The sequence below is a fragment of the Schistocerca piceifrons genome, chromosome X (genome assembly GCF_021461385.2).
Source record: "Schistocerca piceifrons isolate TAMUIC-IGC-003096 chromosome X, iqSchPice1.1, whole genome shotgun sequence".
Classification (NCBI taxonomy): Eukaryota; Metazoa; Arthropoda; class Insecta; order Orthoptera; family Acrididae; genus Schistocerca; species Schistocerca piceifrons.
The window spans coordinates 481,410,358-481,422,941 of record NC_060149.1 but is presented as its reverse complement, the minus strand read 5'-3'; the positions used below and the strand labels follow the sequence as shown (position 1 = coordinate 481,422,941).

Below are 12,584 nucleotides of genomic sequence, written 5' to 3'. Positions count from 1 at the left end.
ATGTCTCTCAAAACCCAAAGAAATTTTGGTCATTTATAGGGTAGCAAAGCAGAAACAGAAATGCTGAACTCCATTTTTATGTTCCTTTACAAATGAAAACCTAAGAATATTACCCCAGTTTACCTTGTGCACCACTGCACAAATGAGGGGTATATGTGTATGTTAGTGTCACTGGCATTGAGAAACAGCTGAAATCTCTAAAATTGAAGAAAACTCCATGGTCTGATGGCATCTTGGATCAGAATGTGCAGCTGAATTAGCCTCTTTTTGTACTATAATATATTGTAGAATCTCTTGAATAAAAGACTGTCGCCAGGTCACACCCATCTTCAAACTGGGTAGCAGAAATGATCGACAAAAATCTTGTCCAGTAACTCTGACATGCATCTGTTGTGGAATCTTAGATCATATTCTGAGCTCAAATATACTGAGAGGTATCTTGAACAAAATGACCTCATCCATGCCAACAAGCATGGATTACAAAAACACCAGTCATGCGAGATCCAACTTGTACTTCTCTAACATGCATCCATGAAGCCATTGATTGAGGTAGTTGGGATGACACAGAATCGCTATACTTCCAAAGAGTATTTGACTCAGTGTTACACCTATGCTTATTGTCAAAAGTACAATGTTATGGGGTATCAAGTGAAATTTGTGACTCAACAGAGAATTTCTTTGTACACTACAAGTTTATGTGGATGCTGTGTCATTGACATACATAAAATTAATACAAGACCCAGGGAAGTGCATTTGGACCTCACTGTTACATTGTATATTAGTAGTCAAAAGACAGTGTTAATAGTAACTTCAGAGTCTGCAGAATTTGCAGTTATATATAATGAAGTACCATAAGAAAAGAGCTGCACAAATATTCATTCATATCTTGATAAGATTTAAAATTGGTTTAATTTGATCTCCCAGCTCCCCATGCCTATTCTTTTACTGTGTGATTTTAATGCTTGTAACTCTTTATGTAGAAACTCGGAAGCCACTAACACTGATGACTTCTTAGAGCTGTTGTACTAAAGTCTTGAAATTTGTATACTGAATAACAGCTCCCACACTCATTTTATTACAACACTTGGATCATTTCCAGCCATCGGTCATATGGTCTGTATATCTAATTTTTAGTAATCTAGTTAATAGAAAGTTGACCATGATCTTTGTGATACTGATCATTATATTATTGTTTTATGACCCCCACATTGATACTCGGATGGATGTCCCATGTTGGATTTTTAAGAATGCTGACTGGTACACTCTTAGCATTTCCCTAACAGTGGATATGCCTCTCCGTGGATCTATTGAGAATGCCATCAGACACAAAACCACCAAGAAATAACTTGACAAAACTAGCAATGCCATGTTCATTAAGGTTCCCCTCCCCAATTGGAGGCCAGCCCCGTGTGCACATACATCATTCTGACCATTAAATGCCGCAGAAGGGTACTTCAACAATGTAAGCACCACCTGTTGAAAGACACTCTTTAAAAGTCTCTGAGCCAGAGCCTGTTTATCAAAAGGGGCTGCTGGAAAAAGTTTCATATCCACCATTGGAACTTGTATTTACCTCCCCCCCCCCCCCCACCCCACCTCCAAACCCTTCTCTCTCTCTCTCTCTCTCTCTCTCTCTCTCTCTCTCTCTCTCTCTCTCTCTCTCTCTCATGGGCCAAACTCCAGTGTACTCATGGTCAGCACAAAGGGACTGATATCCACGTATGTGTAACACTGGAGTAGTGAAGTCTTACCTTAGTGTCATAACTGATCAACTGGCGATTACTTCATTAGAGCATCAGATCTTGACAAGTGTTGATCACCTCGTGCACCAGGAGTTCACTGTTAGTGTGGTTTCTACCTGTCATCAGCACCCCATCAGATCCTTTTCAACCTTTTAACCCTATATTAGTTAAAAGTTAATTTCCCTGTGCGTGGAAGTAAGTTACTTAAATTCTCCTCCTTGAATCTGGAAGGACCATATGCGTTCAAGTAACTTGTGTAGTGTTTCTCCCACCAGCTGCATGGGAAAGATCTTGGAGTGCCTTGTCTTGCTGTTTAAATCTGTACAGCTCCTCAATCATTTTGCATGGATTTAGAAAATATCTTTCCAACATTAATAACCTGATACTATTGGAGGCAGCTGTACAGCAGTATTTCCTGCATGTGCTATACCCAGTAGGCATTTACTTAGCTTTACAGCAGGCTTACAGTACTATTGGAAAGCACAAATCTTCACAGCTTCATGCATGAAACTTCTAGGGATGTTCTCTCTTGTGTTTTTATGAGCCTTCATATTTCCACATTATTTTAGATACAAAGTCATGAATGCCATGTTTAATCACTTCATACAACAAAACTGCCTGTCAAGGTAATGTTTTAAGTGTCACTGTTTTGCAGTGGCTATCATCAGTAACACATCCGTGGTTTGAAGCCTGCAATTGTTCCATATTCATAGATGCCTTTTCAATTTTTTATCCATACTCCATCCCTGCAGCAAGCATGAAGCATATGAAGGTAATTAGATTGTATGAAGGCCAGACAGTGAAACACTTTTTACATTTTTGAAACCGGTTTTAAATTCTTGACAGAAAAATCCCCGTCCATTCCTTTTGACCATTCTGTGAATTTGTAGTATTGTATGACTTGGAGTGAATACATACCACTTCAAATGTTAAAATTTCTGTGAGGTTATTGAGCATACTTTCGATCAGAAAGTTGCACGGTACCATGCCAGTGTGACTGCTGAAATTGGTTCCTCAAAGTATTTGATATTTTAAGATGAATTGTGCATAGGTCAGGGAGAGGAGACCAGTCGTGCTTGGTTCCGTTCTGTAGAGCATTTGAATGATCCCGATTTCATTAAGGAAGCATTGTGTCTAACTCTACTCCATCATCATATGTGAAGGTACTGGACACAGTCCACCATGAGAAAATTAGACTTGCAGCAGAGGAATTTTAGGAGTAGCTCTATTACCAGCTTCTTTGCTGAGACTGGCAAGTCACCATTTCAAATCAGGTGGTTAACTCTTCATACGGCAAAGAATATAGAAAATATACTCCATACCCCAGGTGTCTGTACACTATACTACTGCTTGGTCACCTAAGGAGTAACTTTATGGTAATTGTCATCCAGCACTAAGGGCCTTAAGGATTTATTTAACAAGCTATCTTATAGGCATGGATGTGGCAACTATTGATATTTATACCTGGATGGAATAATCGTCACCTTGATTTTGTAAGCAGCTTAGATTTTTTTTTTTTTTTTTTTTTTTTTAATTTGCACATTTTTAGAAAAGAAGGTACTGTAAATGTGATTTTTAGAACTGTTTTATAATGTTGCAAATGAACATTGTCATTTTAATGTTAAAACAGGATGGCTCCCTTTGTTCATCGTGGCTTTCCGTGATAGTGGCGAAGAATCTGCCTACCATATCTAGGACACCCTTTTACCAGAACAACATAGAAAAGAGGTTGAATTCTGCTGGGCATGTCGAAATTAGGGGAAAAAAGTTGATTTAGTTAAGGACGCCTGGGAGAGTGACGACATTTGCTATACAGGCAGTAATCTTACTGTTGAATGTCCTGCACCAATGAAATGAAGTAGTATGGTCAGAGGTGAGATAAGAGAAATTGTCAACTTTGAAACTCCTTGTTCCTACTTCCATTTTATTGTGATCATAGCAAACCCTCCCCCCCCCCCCATATGACTTTGCTCTGGTGGAAGATTCCACATGTTTCTAGTGCCTCTAATGTAAGAATTTCAGTATATCTCTCTTAATGAAGTTTGCCATATAGTCAAACAAGGGAGAGCTGTAAATGTAACTACGGACATGCCCTCTGTATTAGTTTATTATGAACTGAATGTGGTGCCCATTATAAATTGTTGGACTTCCACCTTAATTGAAAATTTTAGTGACTGTGTTATCTGGTTTTTCAATTAGTGTCCAGCCAGTGATGCATTTGTACTACAGTTGGTTAGTATTTCCTGTTGTAGTATTATCATCATAATAATATTTAGTAGTTGGCATAGTTTTATCGCAAGTCTGAGTTTTTGTACATATGTGTGATCATATGTCTTCTATTAATTATAGTGAAATTTTAAACTTCTGCCTCTCTCAATCAGACTGTTCTCCATGAACTTATTTGTGCTAAGGACCTTGATGTTGAACATACATCAGCAGCAGCACCACCACCACCACCACCACCACCACCACCACCACCACCATGAGTAACAAGAAAGAAAAACTGCTGGTATAACCCCAAATAATTTTTTTCTTCACGGAGAAACTAAGATTGATATGTTAGCCTGCTGGTATGTGTGATAACACATTTATTTGATTGACCTATTGCTGTGAGCTGTGGTGAACTCGGTACGGCATAGTGGCTATTGTCGTTGGCATGTTATTGGTTGCCAGTTCAAATCCAATCACCAGCAATTTTTTGTTATTTAGGATTTATCATTTCTGAAATGTTCTTGAAATATCTTATGTTTGTAATGTTTGTATATTCTAGAATATTCTATACTTTTATAAATATTTACACACTCAGTCCAGGAGTTCAGTTTTGTTGTGGCTGTATGTTGGTTTCAGTAAACGTGCTTTGATTTCTAAGTGTTGTACTTTACTGATGACCTTGCTTTGGGCTTTGGACTCGATTGTGTTTTCAGCATGATATTGTTATTTCACGTTTCCTCTTCCTGTTTGCCATCCTGCAAGATTTATCCGCTGAAGTGCCAAAAAAACTGGTATAGGCACGGGTATTCAAATACAGAGATATGTAAACAGGCAGAATATGGTGCTGTGGTAGGCAATGCCTATATAAGATAACAAGAGTCTGATCCCCTATATTTAGATGAGTGTGAAGGAGCTCTTAATGTGGTACAGTTTTTAAAACCTACAGTGATGTATTCCCATTCAGTTAAATATCAGATGAATAACACCAATACTGAAAATATGGAATGATGGAACATCAAGATCATTCATTGATATATACTGTCATTGTGAATAAATCTACATTAGTCTGTAATTTCTACCAAATTAATAGCCAGTTACCAATTGCAATAATACATTGATAACTTAAATTTTGTTCTGACCTCATGGCATTTTCTATATACTAATGTGAAATTCCTTTACAGTATGTGAAATGCCAAACCCTATTCGCCAGCCTCTAATAAAATCTAAGAAACGGAAACAACCATTATCGCACAATACTGAATCAGGACCAGTGTATCCACCGCTGATTGAATCTACATATGAGATGGGACCGATAATTGGCGAAGGGAATTTTGCCATTGTTATGCAGTGCCGAGAAAGGTATCTGATTTAACTTATATGTAATTCAGAAAATTATTATCATATGTAAATTTAACTTCAAATGAATTTAGACCATAATTAAGATCTATGTTACATATTGCTAATATCACTATTCAAATAGCTTATCATCTTCATTATAGAAATACGATTTATACAAGTACTTTATCTTTCCCGGTTTGTGGCTTACAGGACAACTATTATTTCTGTACAAATAAAAAATGAAAGTGTTTTCTGTAAACACAGTTTGGTTTTGTTCGAGTTTGTTAATCTTCCAGTAATATTCATGAGATTATACAGAAAAACTATACAGCTTGTACCCAAAAGTATTTGCCACTTACACTGTTCTCTTTGTGTGTTGTATTCGTAGCAACCTCTTAACAATTTTATTACTTTCATAAGAAAACTTATTCACTTTATTCCAGATAATATTTGGCATTTGCTTCAATTTTAGCCGTGTAATCCAGTTATTTTGTTATTGAATAATTGATATTTAACATATTTGATCTCTCTCATTGTTTTATGTCATTATCCTTCTTGTTTGTGAAGTGAGCTAATAACAGTAGTTTAAATAAGTACAAAGAAATGTGTGATGTAATGTTTGGTAGCTAATTTTTGAGTAAACTGAACATATGGCTGTTAAAAGAAACATTGGATGGGTAAAATATGTGCACATGTTAAAGCAGTTAATAATAAGGATAACTGTAATAACAGGGACAGCTGCCAGATTCTGGCAAACTATCCCCAACAATAGCACTTCACAACCAAAATTTGTTTTTAAACAAACCAAACTCAGAACTTCATGCTCATGTCCACACATATGAAGTATGAAATGAGGGAATTCATCTACTAACTAGAAAAAAGGGAGTGGGGTCTGGGAGGGGTAGCTGGAGGAGGAAATGAGCTTAAACAGAGTTAAATACTGGAAGCAGACAGGCAAAAAGGTGCTTGATAAGGTAGTTAAGATCGTTCATGAAATTTTGGTGTCGGATAACTTTAAAGTTGATAAAGAGTCCATTCTCTGCAATCGGTCTATAATACAAGTGACTTTTACTTTTTTTTAACTAATGAAGGAATCAAAGTAAATCTTTTTGCACATTATTTATTGATTCTTGGAAAACATTGAATTTCTTTCTTTCTTTTTTTTAAGTCACCATTAAGCCCTTAAAATGTGAGGAGTTAAAGTTGCTCTGGCCAAAATGAGGTGTATCCGTGATGGAAGTCCTGCAGTCTGCAGATCTTATCTGAAATAAAAAACACACAGTTTCCTTAACATATAAAATACTTTGTGTGGATTAGAAGCACAGTTTTTTTTCAAATTTATTGAAATAATAAAATGGCAGGTGTATCAAACAAAGATGTAGTTTTGTTGTGTGTTTTTGGTCACATGTTTTGCAATAATTAATGAAAAAATTAGCCTATTATTCTTGTAAACAAGCCCGAAGAGTAATTCACCCAAATTTCAGAATTAGAGAGGCCACAATCCGTTCTGTTAGCCTAGATACCGCGTATTTTGAGCTGAACATGCATCAGAGCAGTGTATGTATACACAATTTTGTGTGTAAGCCACAGTTGAGGCTCAGTTATCCTGTGCTTTCCAGTATGGGTTGTTTTGTATTATAACACTTAAAGATATCTCAGATTGTGCACAATATTGCATTTTATGATGTCAATATGTCAAAATCACCCATTAATGGTGTAGGGAAACACAGACCCCATAGTGGAAAATATTTCATTTTCCCCTCTAACTGTATTGCTTCAAAAATATGAGAATTAGAATGAGATTCAGCAATGCACCTTTTGTTACTGTGTGATAAAACTCATATTTGTAGCAAAAAGTTTTGTTTTGCTTACTTAGTTGCTTCCTCTTTTATATGCCGGTATAAGTTGCCAAAGATTGCTACAAAATAAAACAGTGGATCAAATAGAAGTGCTCCCTTATGAATTCTCTTACCTTGCCATGTTCCTTCCCAACTATTCAGACCTTGCCTGGGGGTGGTTTACCATTTTATGTTCAATTATCTATTTTAATAGAAACTTCTTCATTTAATGAAGCTCTGTGACTAATTACTCTTCATGAATTTTGAGAAATTCCAGAATGTATATTTCCTAATAACTATATGTTATTGCTGAAGTAAAATATACTGTAGTTGTGCTGTTCTGCATAATTTCATAGCCACCAAGTGACAACAACCCAGGTTGCTTGTATTGCTCTTGGATGTCCAGCCAGGTACAGTTGTTGAAACAAGTGAAAGAAATGTATCTTTTGGTCATCTTCAAGTGACACCTGCAGACTAAGCATCTTTGGCATGTCTTGCTGCTTCTTCTTCTTCTTCTTCTTCTTCTTCTTCTTCTTCCCGTTATCAATAGCCACTTCTTCCCTTGCTGCCCAACCACATGCAGCATCTGGTAGAGTATTGGAGGGGACTTGGGATCACAGAATGCTGGGCACAAACTCTGGTCCATAAGTGCTTCTACAGTCCCTATATGGCATGATGGCATGGAGGCCACTCTTGCCCAGTGTTATGAGTACAGTTCACATAGTGCTGAGCTCCACACTTTACTGAGAGTGAAGCCACTGTCCCTATCAATCAGACTGTTGGCCTCTCGTACTTCAACAGACTCCTTCAACACATTATTGAAAAATATTTATTTAACACTTCCATTTGTTCATATTTTATTCAGTCCCCAGTAGCTGTATAGTTTTATGCAACTGTGGATTTTGTGGTTTGGTCGAGTTTGGCATATCTGCTGTTTTTCTGACACCTTCCTTAGACTAAGTGCCCAGTCTGCCCAATTGATACAGTACTACATTTACATTGAATATGGAAGATGGCCAGTTTACGAGATCCCAAATCACAATAGTGCCTTCTAGTGCTCATGTTTTTGGAAGTGGGTGGTAAACACATTTAATGTTATGCTGAGTCAAGATTTGGCCAATTTTATTCAATATTTTACTGGCATATGGCAAGTGTGCCATTGTCTCATTTTCAACATTGCATTCTGTTTGTTAGGCCCCACCCTCTGCCTGGAGGTACATTGGATTTGTGTTTCACTATGTATGTTTTTCTTGAATACATCCTGAAGGTGTTTGAGCTTTGTTGGTAAACTTTCATTTTCGTCGGATATTGCATGAGCCTTGGGGGCAAGTGTACATAGAACACACACACACTATGAAAGATGATGGCAGCTGCAAGTGTATTAATACAAATCTGTGTATGTGAAAGGGGGAGGTGGGGTTCTGTACACTCTGTGTCCCATAATGCCATCCACTTTGTGTTTGATCAGGATATCCAAAAAGAGAAATTTGTCATTCTCTTACTGGAAGTTCAGATGTTGGAGGAACTCTTGAAATACTTCACACCTTTGTGGCCACACAACAGATGTCTCATCGCCATACCTGAAGAAACTGGTGGGGTTCAGTGCAACTTCTTTCAGACCTTCCCCTTCAAAATCCTCCATGAATAAGTTTGTTGGTACCTGTTATAGAGAGCACCCATGGTGATGTCATCCACTTGTTCATAATAGCCACCATTTGAGAGAGAGAATGTAGATGTGTGGACAGGTTTGAAGAGGTTAATCATTATGGGGCTGAACTTACCCCAGATAAGCTTGAGGGGATCAGAACGTGGCACCCTGGTGAAGAGTGAGACTGTGTCAGAGGTATCAGTCAGATCCTGATTACAAAAGTGTAGTTCTTGCAACCATTGAATGAAGTGTACTGAGTTTCTTATGTGGTGCTGACATTTACTGACGAAGGCACTTAATACTGCTATTAGATGTTTTGCCAGCTGATATGTAGGTGTGCCTTTGTTGCCATGGAGCAATAAAAACTGTTGATTTTCTGGGAAAGCTTAAGATCACCCAACAACCTAAGTTTCTTTCTCAGTGCCAAAATATGTGGGCAACACAATTAATGTACAGATGGTCACTATTGCACATGAAGCATACACTGCAAATTGTTACTTTCTGTCAGTCCTACATGCGGAACTACTTTGATGTGTATGCAGTTCGTATGTTCCTGAGTGAAGGATCTCACAAGATACAGTTTAAACACCACTTGGGAAGATCCTCTGTGTTTAAACTAAACTGATATTTTATAATGCAACACTGTGTGTGTGTGTGTGTGTGTGTGTGTGTGTGTGTGTGTGTGTTTTGGTGCTTGGTAAGGTGTTACTTTGTCAGTGGGTGTAAGTAAATGATTCTTTTCTGTCTCAAAAACTGGTAATAATCATTTTTAATTTAATTTTAGTAAATTTAATTATGTGTAGTAATTTATGTTGCATTTTTATCATAATTGATGGTACTCCATATACAGTGCTTTCTAATATTGAATATTCTGTCATCTTTACAGGGCAACAGGTCAGGTGTATGCACTGAAAGTTATTGACAAATCCAAATGTGCAGGCAGAGAACACATAATTGATAATGAAGTAGCTGTTTTGCATAAGCTATATCACCCAAACATAATACATCTCGTTACTGAATTCTTCACTGATTCATTCTTATACCTTATCATGGAATATGTTGAGGTAATTGGTTTTTACATTGATTTATAAGAACTGTTCATTTCAGTTGCCACAAGCTTGACACATTTTCTTTCTTTTCAGACAAAGAGTAATTACAATTAGCTGGCATAGCATATGTGCTAACTGTAAACGGTGTGTGTGTGTGTGTGTGTGTGTGTGTGTGTGTGTGTGTGTGTGTGTGTGTGAGAGAGAGAGAGAGAGAGAGAGAGAGAGAGAGAGAGAGAGAGAGAGAGAGATTCTTTAATATTAACAACTGTGATCTATTTTTCACCATAACTTTCTGACTTTGGCTACCTTCATAGAGTGCAATATTACAGTTTTGCTGAGTAGACTAAAATTGAAGGACATAGCTCTCAGTGATTTCGTATACAGCAGTCATTTCTAGCAATTTTTTGTACGTACATGCCCAAGAAACACAACATGGCCTCCTTAAAGTGTGGTCTTCTGATTAGTGCTATGGTCTCCAAAGCGTAAAGCGCATCACAGTTATGTATTTAGTACCATTTACCACGGGAAAGTTTGTAATGAATGAAGTAGTTGTAATTGATGTTCTGAATGGAAAGGGAAATAATGTTAGTAGGACCTATCCACCATCCATACTCAAGATGAAGTGCTAATATTATGTTCATGGGAGAGTCAAAATTTGTTAGCTGTTCTACAATGTATCTACATAAAATGGTGGGTGGACAAGTACATTATTTTTCACCATGTTATTGTACATCAAGCTTGCATATTCCTGCCAAGAAACTGTTCTTGTGAAGCCACTTGTGACAACTTTCTGCACCTCCACATCTGAGGAAAATAGATCACCTCACAAAACATCCATGAGTAGTTCAGGCAAACAAGCCATTTGCATCTTCCGACATGCAACATCTGAGCTATATGGGTTTGCAAGCTTCTGGGTGAAGGCCAAAAATGGGAACTGGTTTAATGGCTGCTTCCTTGTGCCTTAGCAACAGGTACGAGGTACTACTCAGTGTTGATAACAAAGTTATATCAGCATGTCATGCCACTCTTGTTGAGCTAGTGCCAGATTTTTCTGCACAGTCCAGACAAGCACAGGCAGTGGATATGCTGGTCATTGGAAACACCAATGTCAGGCGGGTAATGGAGCCAGTCAGCAAAACTGCAAGCATGTCAGAAAAGAATGGCAGTGTGCACTCGATATGTTTTATGAGAGGTCTTGTCAGAGACATGGAGGAGGCTCAGCTGGTGGGTGTCAAATGCACTGGGTGCAAATCTTGGTTTATTTTAGCACAAATGATGTCAGCTGCATGTGTTCCGAGACTTTCGTTTCTTTTGAAGTTGACTGGCTTGGTGGAGGCATCTGTTGGCAGTCCTCTGGTTTAGAGCAGAGTTATAAGTCTAACCCAGAGGTTTAGATGATTCTGCGATAATATTGGATGTGAATTTCTAGGCCAAAATCCAAACTAGCTCAGCCACATTATTCCCAGAGAATGTTTGTTCTCATGAACAGAAACAGAAATGGTTAATACAAGGGAGGATCAGACAGTAATGCACAATGGTGTTTTTTGATAGAAGCAAAGTGTAGTTTGATATTTGTAGGCCAAAGTGCATAAACAGAGTGAAATTCACAAGGACATAAGGGGCATGTATGGGGATGACTGTATGGACCGTAGCAATGTCTCCAGAGGGCCGTATGATGCTTACTGATTCACCACACACTGGGTAGCCAGTCTCAGCTGCAACTCTGCAGAATGTTGGAGCAATTGACACGGCAATTCTGAACAACCAGTGTGTGCAACTGCAAACATTATTGCAGCAGTTAACCTTTTCCTATGGTACAGTATTCAATATTGCTCACAACATTAATTCTGACAGTTTCAAACTTCTTCATGATGATGCTCACCTCCATGTTGCTGCTCCTGTTCATGAGAAAATTGCCGAATCTTGGTGGAAGTTGCTCCAGCATCCACTATACTGTCCAGATCTTGCACTATCAGACTTTCATCTCTTTTGATCCCATGAAGAAATTCCTGTCTGGCAAATGCTTTGCAACAGATGCGGAAGTGAAATCAGCAGTCTGCAGATGACTATACTGCAACCAAATGGACTTCCATGAACAATGCATATTGACACTGGTACCACGATGGGAGAAATGTGTTGAGAAGGTTAGTGACTCTGCGGAAAAGTAGGTAAATGATGTACACTATGTGATCAAAAGTATCCAGACACCTGGCTGAAAATGACTTAAAAGTTCGTGGTGCCCTCCATCGGTAATTCTGGAATTCAATATGGTGTTCGCCCACCCTTAACTTTGATTACAGCTTCCACTCTAGCAGGCATACGTTGAATCAGGTGCTGGAAAGTTTCTTGGGGAATGGCAGCCCATTCTTCACAGAGTGCTGCATTGAGGAGAGGTATCAGTGTCAGTCGGCGAGGACTGGCACAAAGTTGAAATTCCATAACATCCCAAAGGTGTTCTGTAGGATTCAGGTCAGGACTCTGTGCAGGCCAGTCCATTACACGGATGTTATTGTCATTTAACCACTCCGCCACAGGCCATGCATTATGAACAGGTGCTCAACCGTGTTGAAAGGTGCAGTCGCCATCCCCGAATTGCTCTTCAACAGCGGGAAGCAAGAAGGTGCTTAAAACATCAATGTAGGCCTGTGCTGTGATTGTGCCACACAAAAGAACGAGGGGTGCAACCCCCTCCATGAAAAACATGACCACACCATAACACCAATGCCTCCGAATTTTGCTGTTGGCATTACACATGCTG

At 38.4% G+C, this 12,584-nt stretch overlaps 1 protein-coding gene across 1 annotated transcript in view; it reads left to right on the top strand.

Moving 5' to 3' along the window:
• The window catches only part of LOC124722073 (serine/threonine-protein kinase GL21140), a 212,200-nt gene that overhangs the window by 109,034 nt on the left and 90,582 nt on the right, over window positions 1-12,584 (top strand). The window contains exons 5-6 of the mRNA XM_047247271.1: window positions 5,135-5,312; window positions 9,664-9,841. Of these exons, the coding sequence (XP_047103227.1) occupies window positions 5,135-5,312; window positions 9,664-9,841 (356 nt within the window). The remainder of the gene's footprint in view (window positions 1-5,134; window positions 5,313-9,663; window positions 9,842-12,584) is intronic.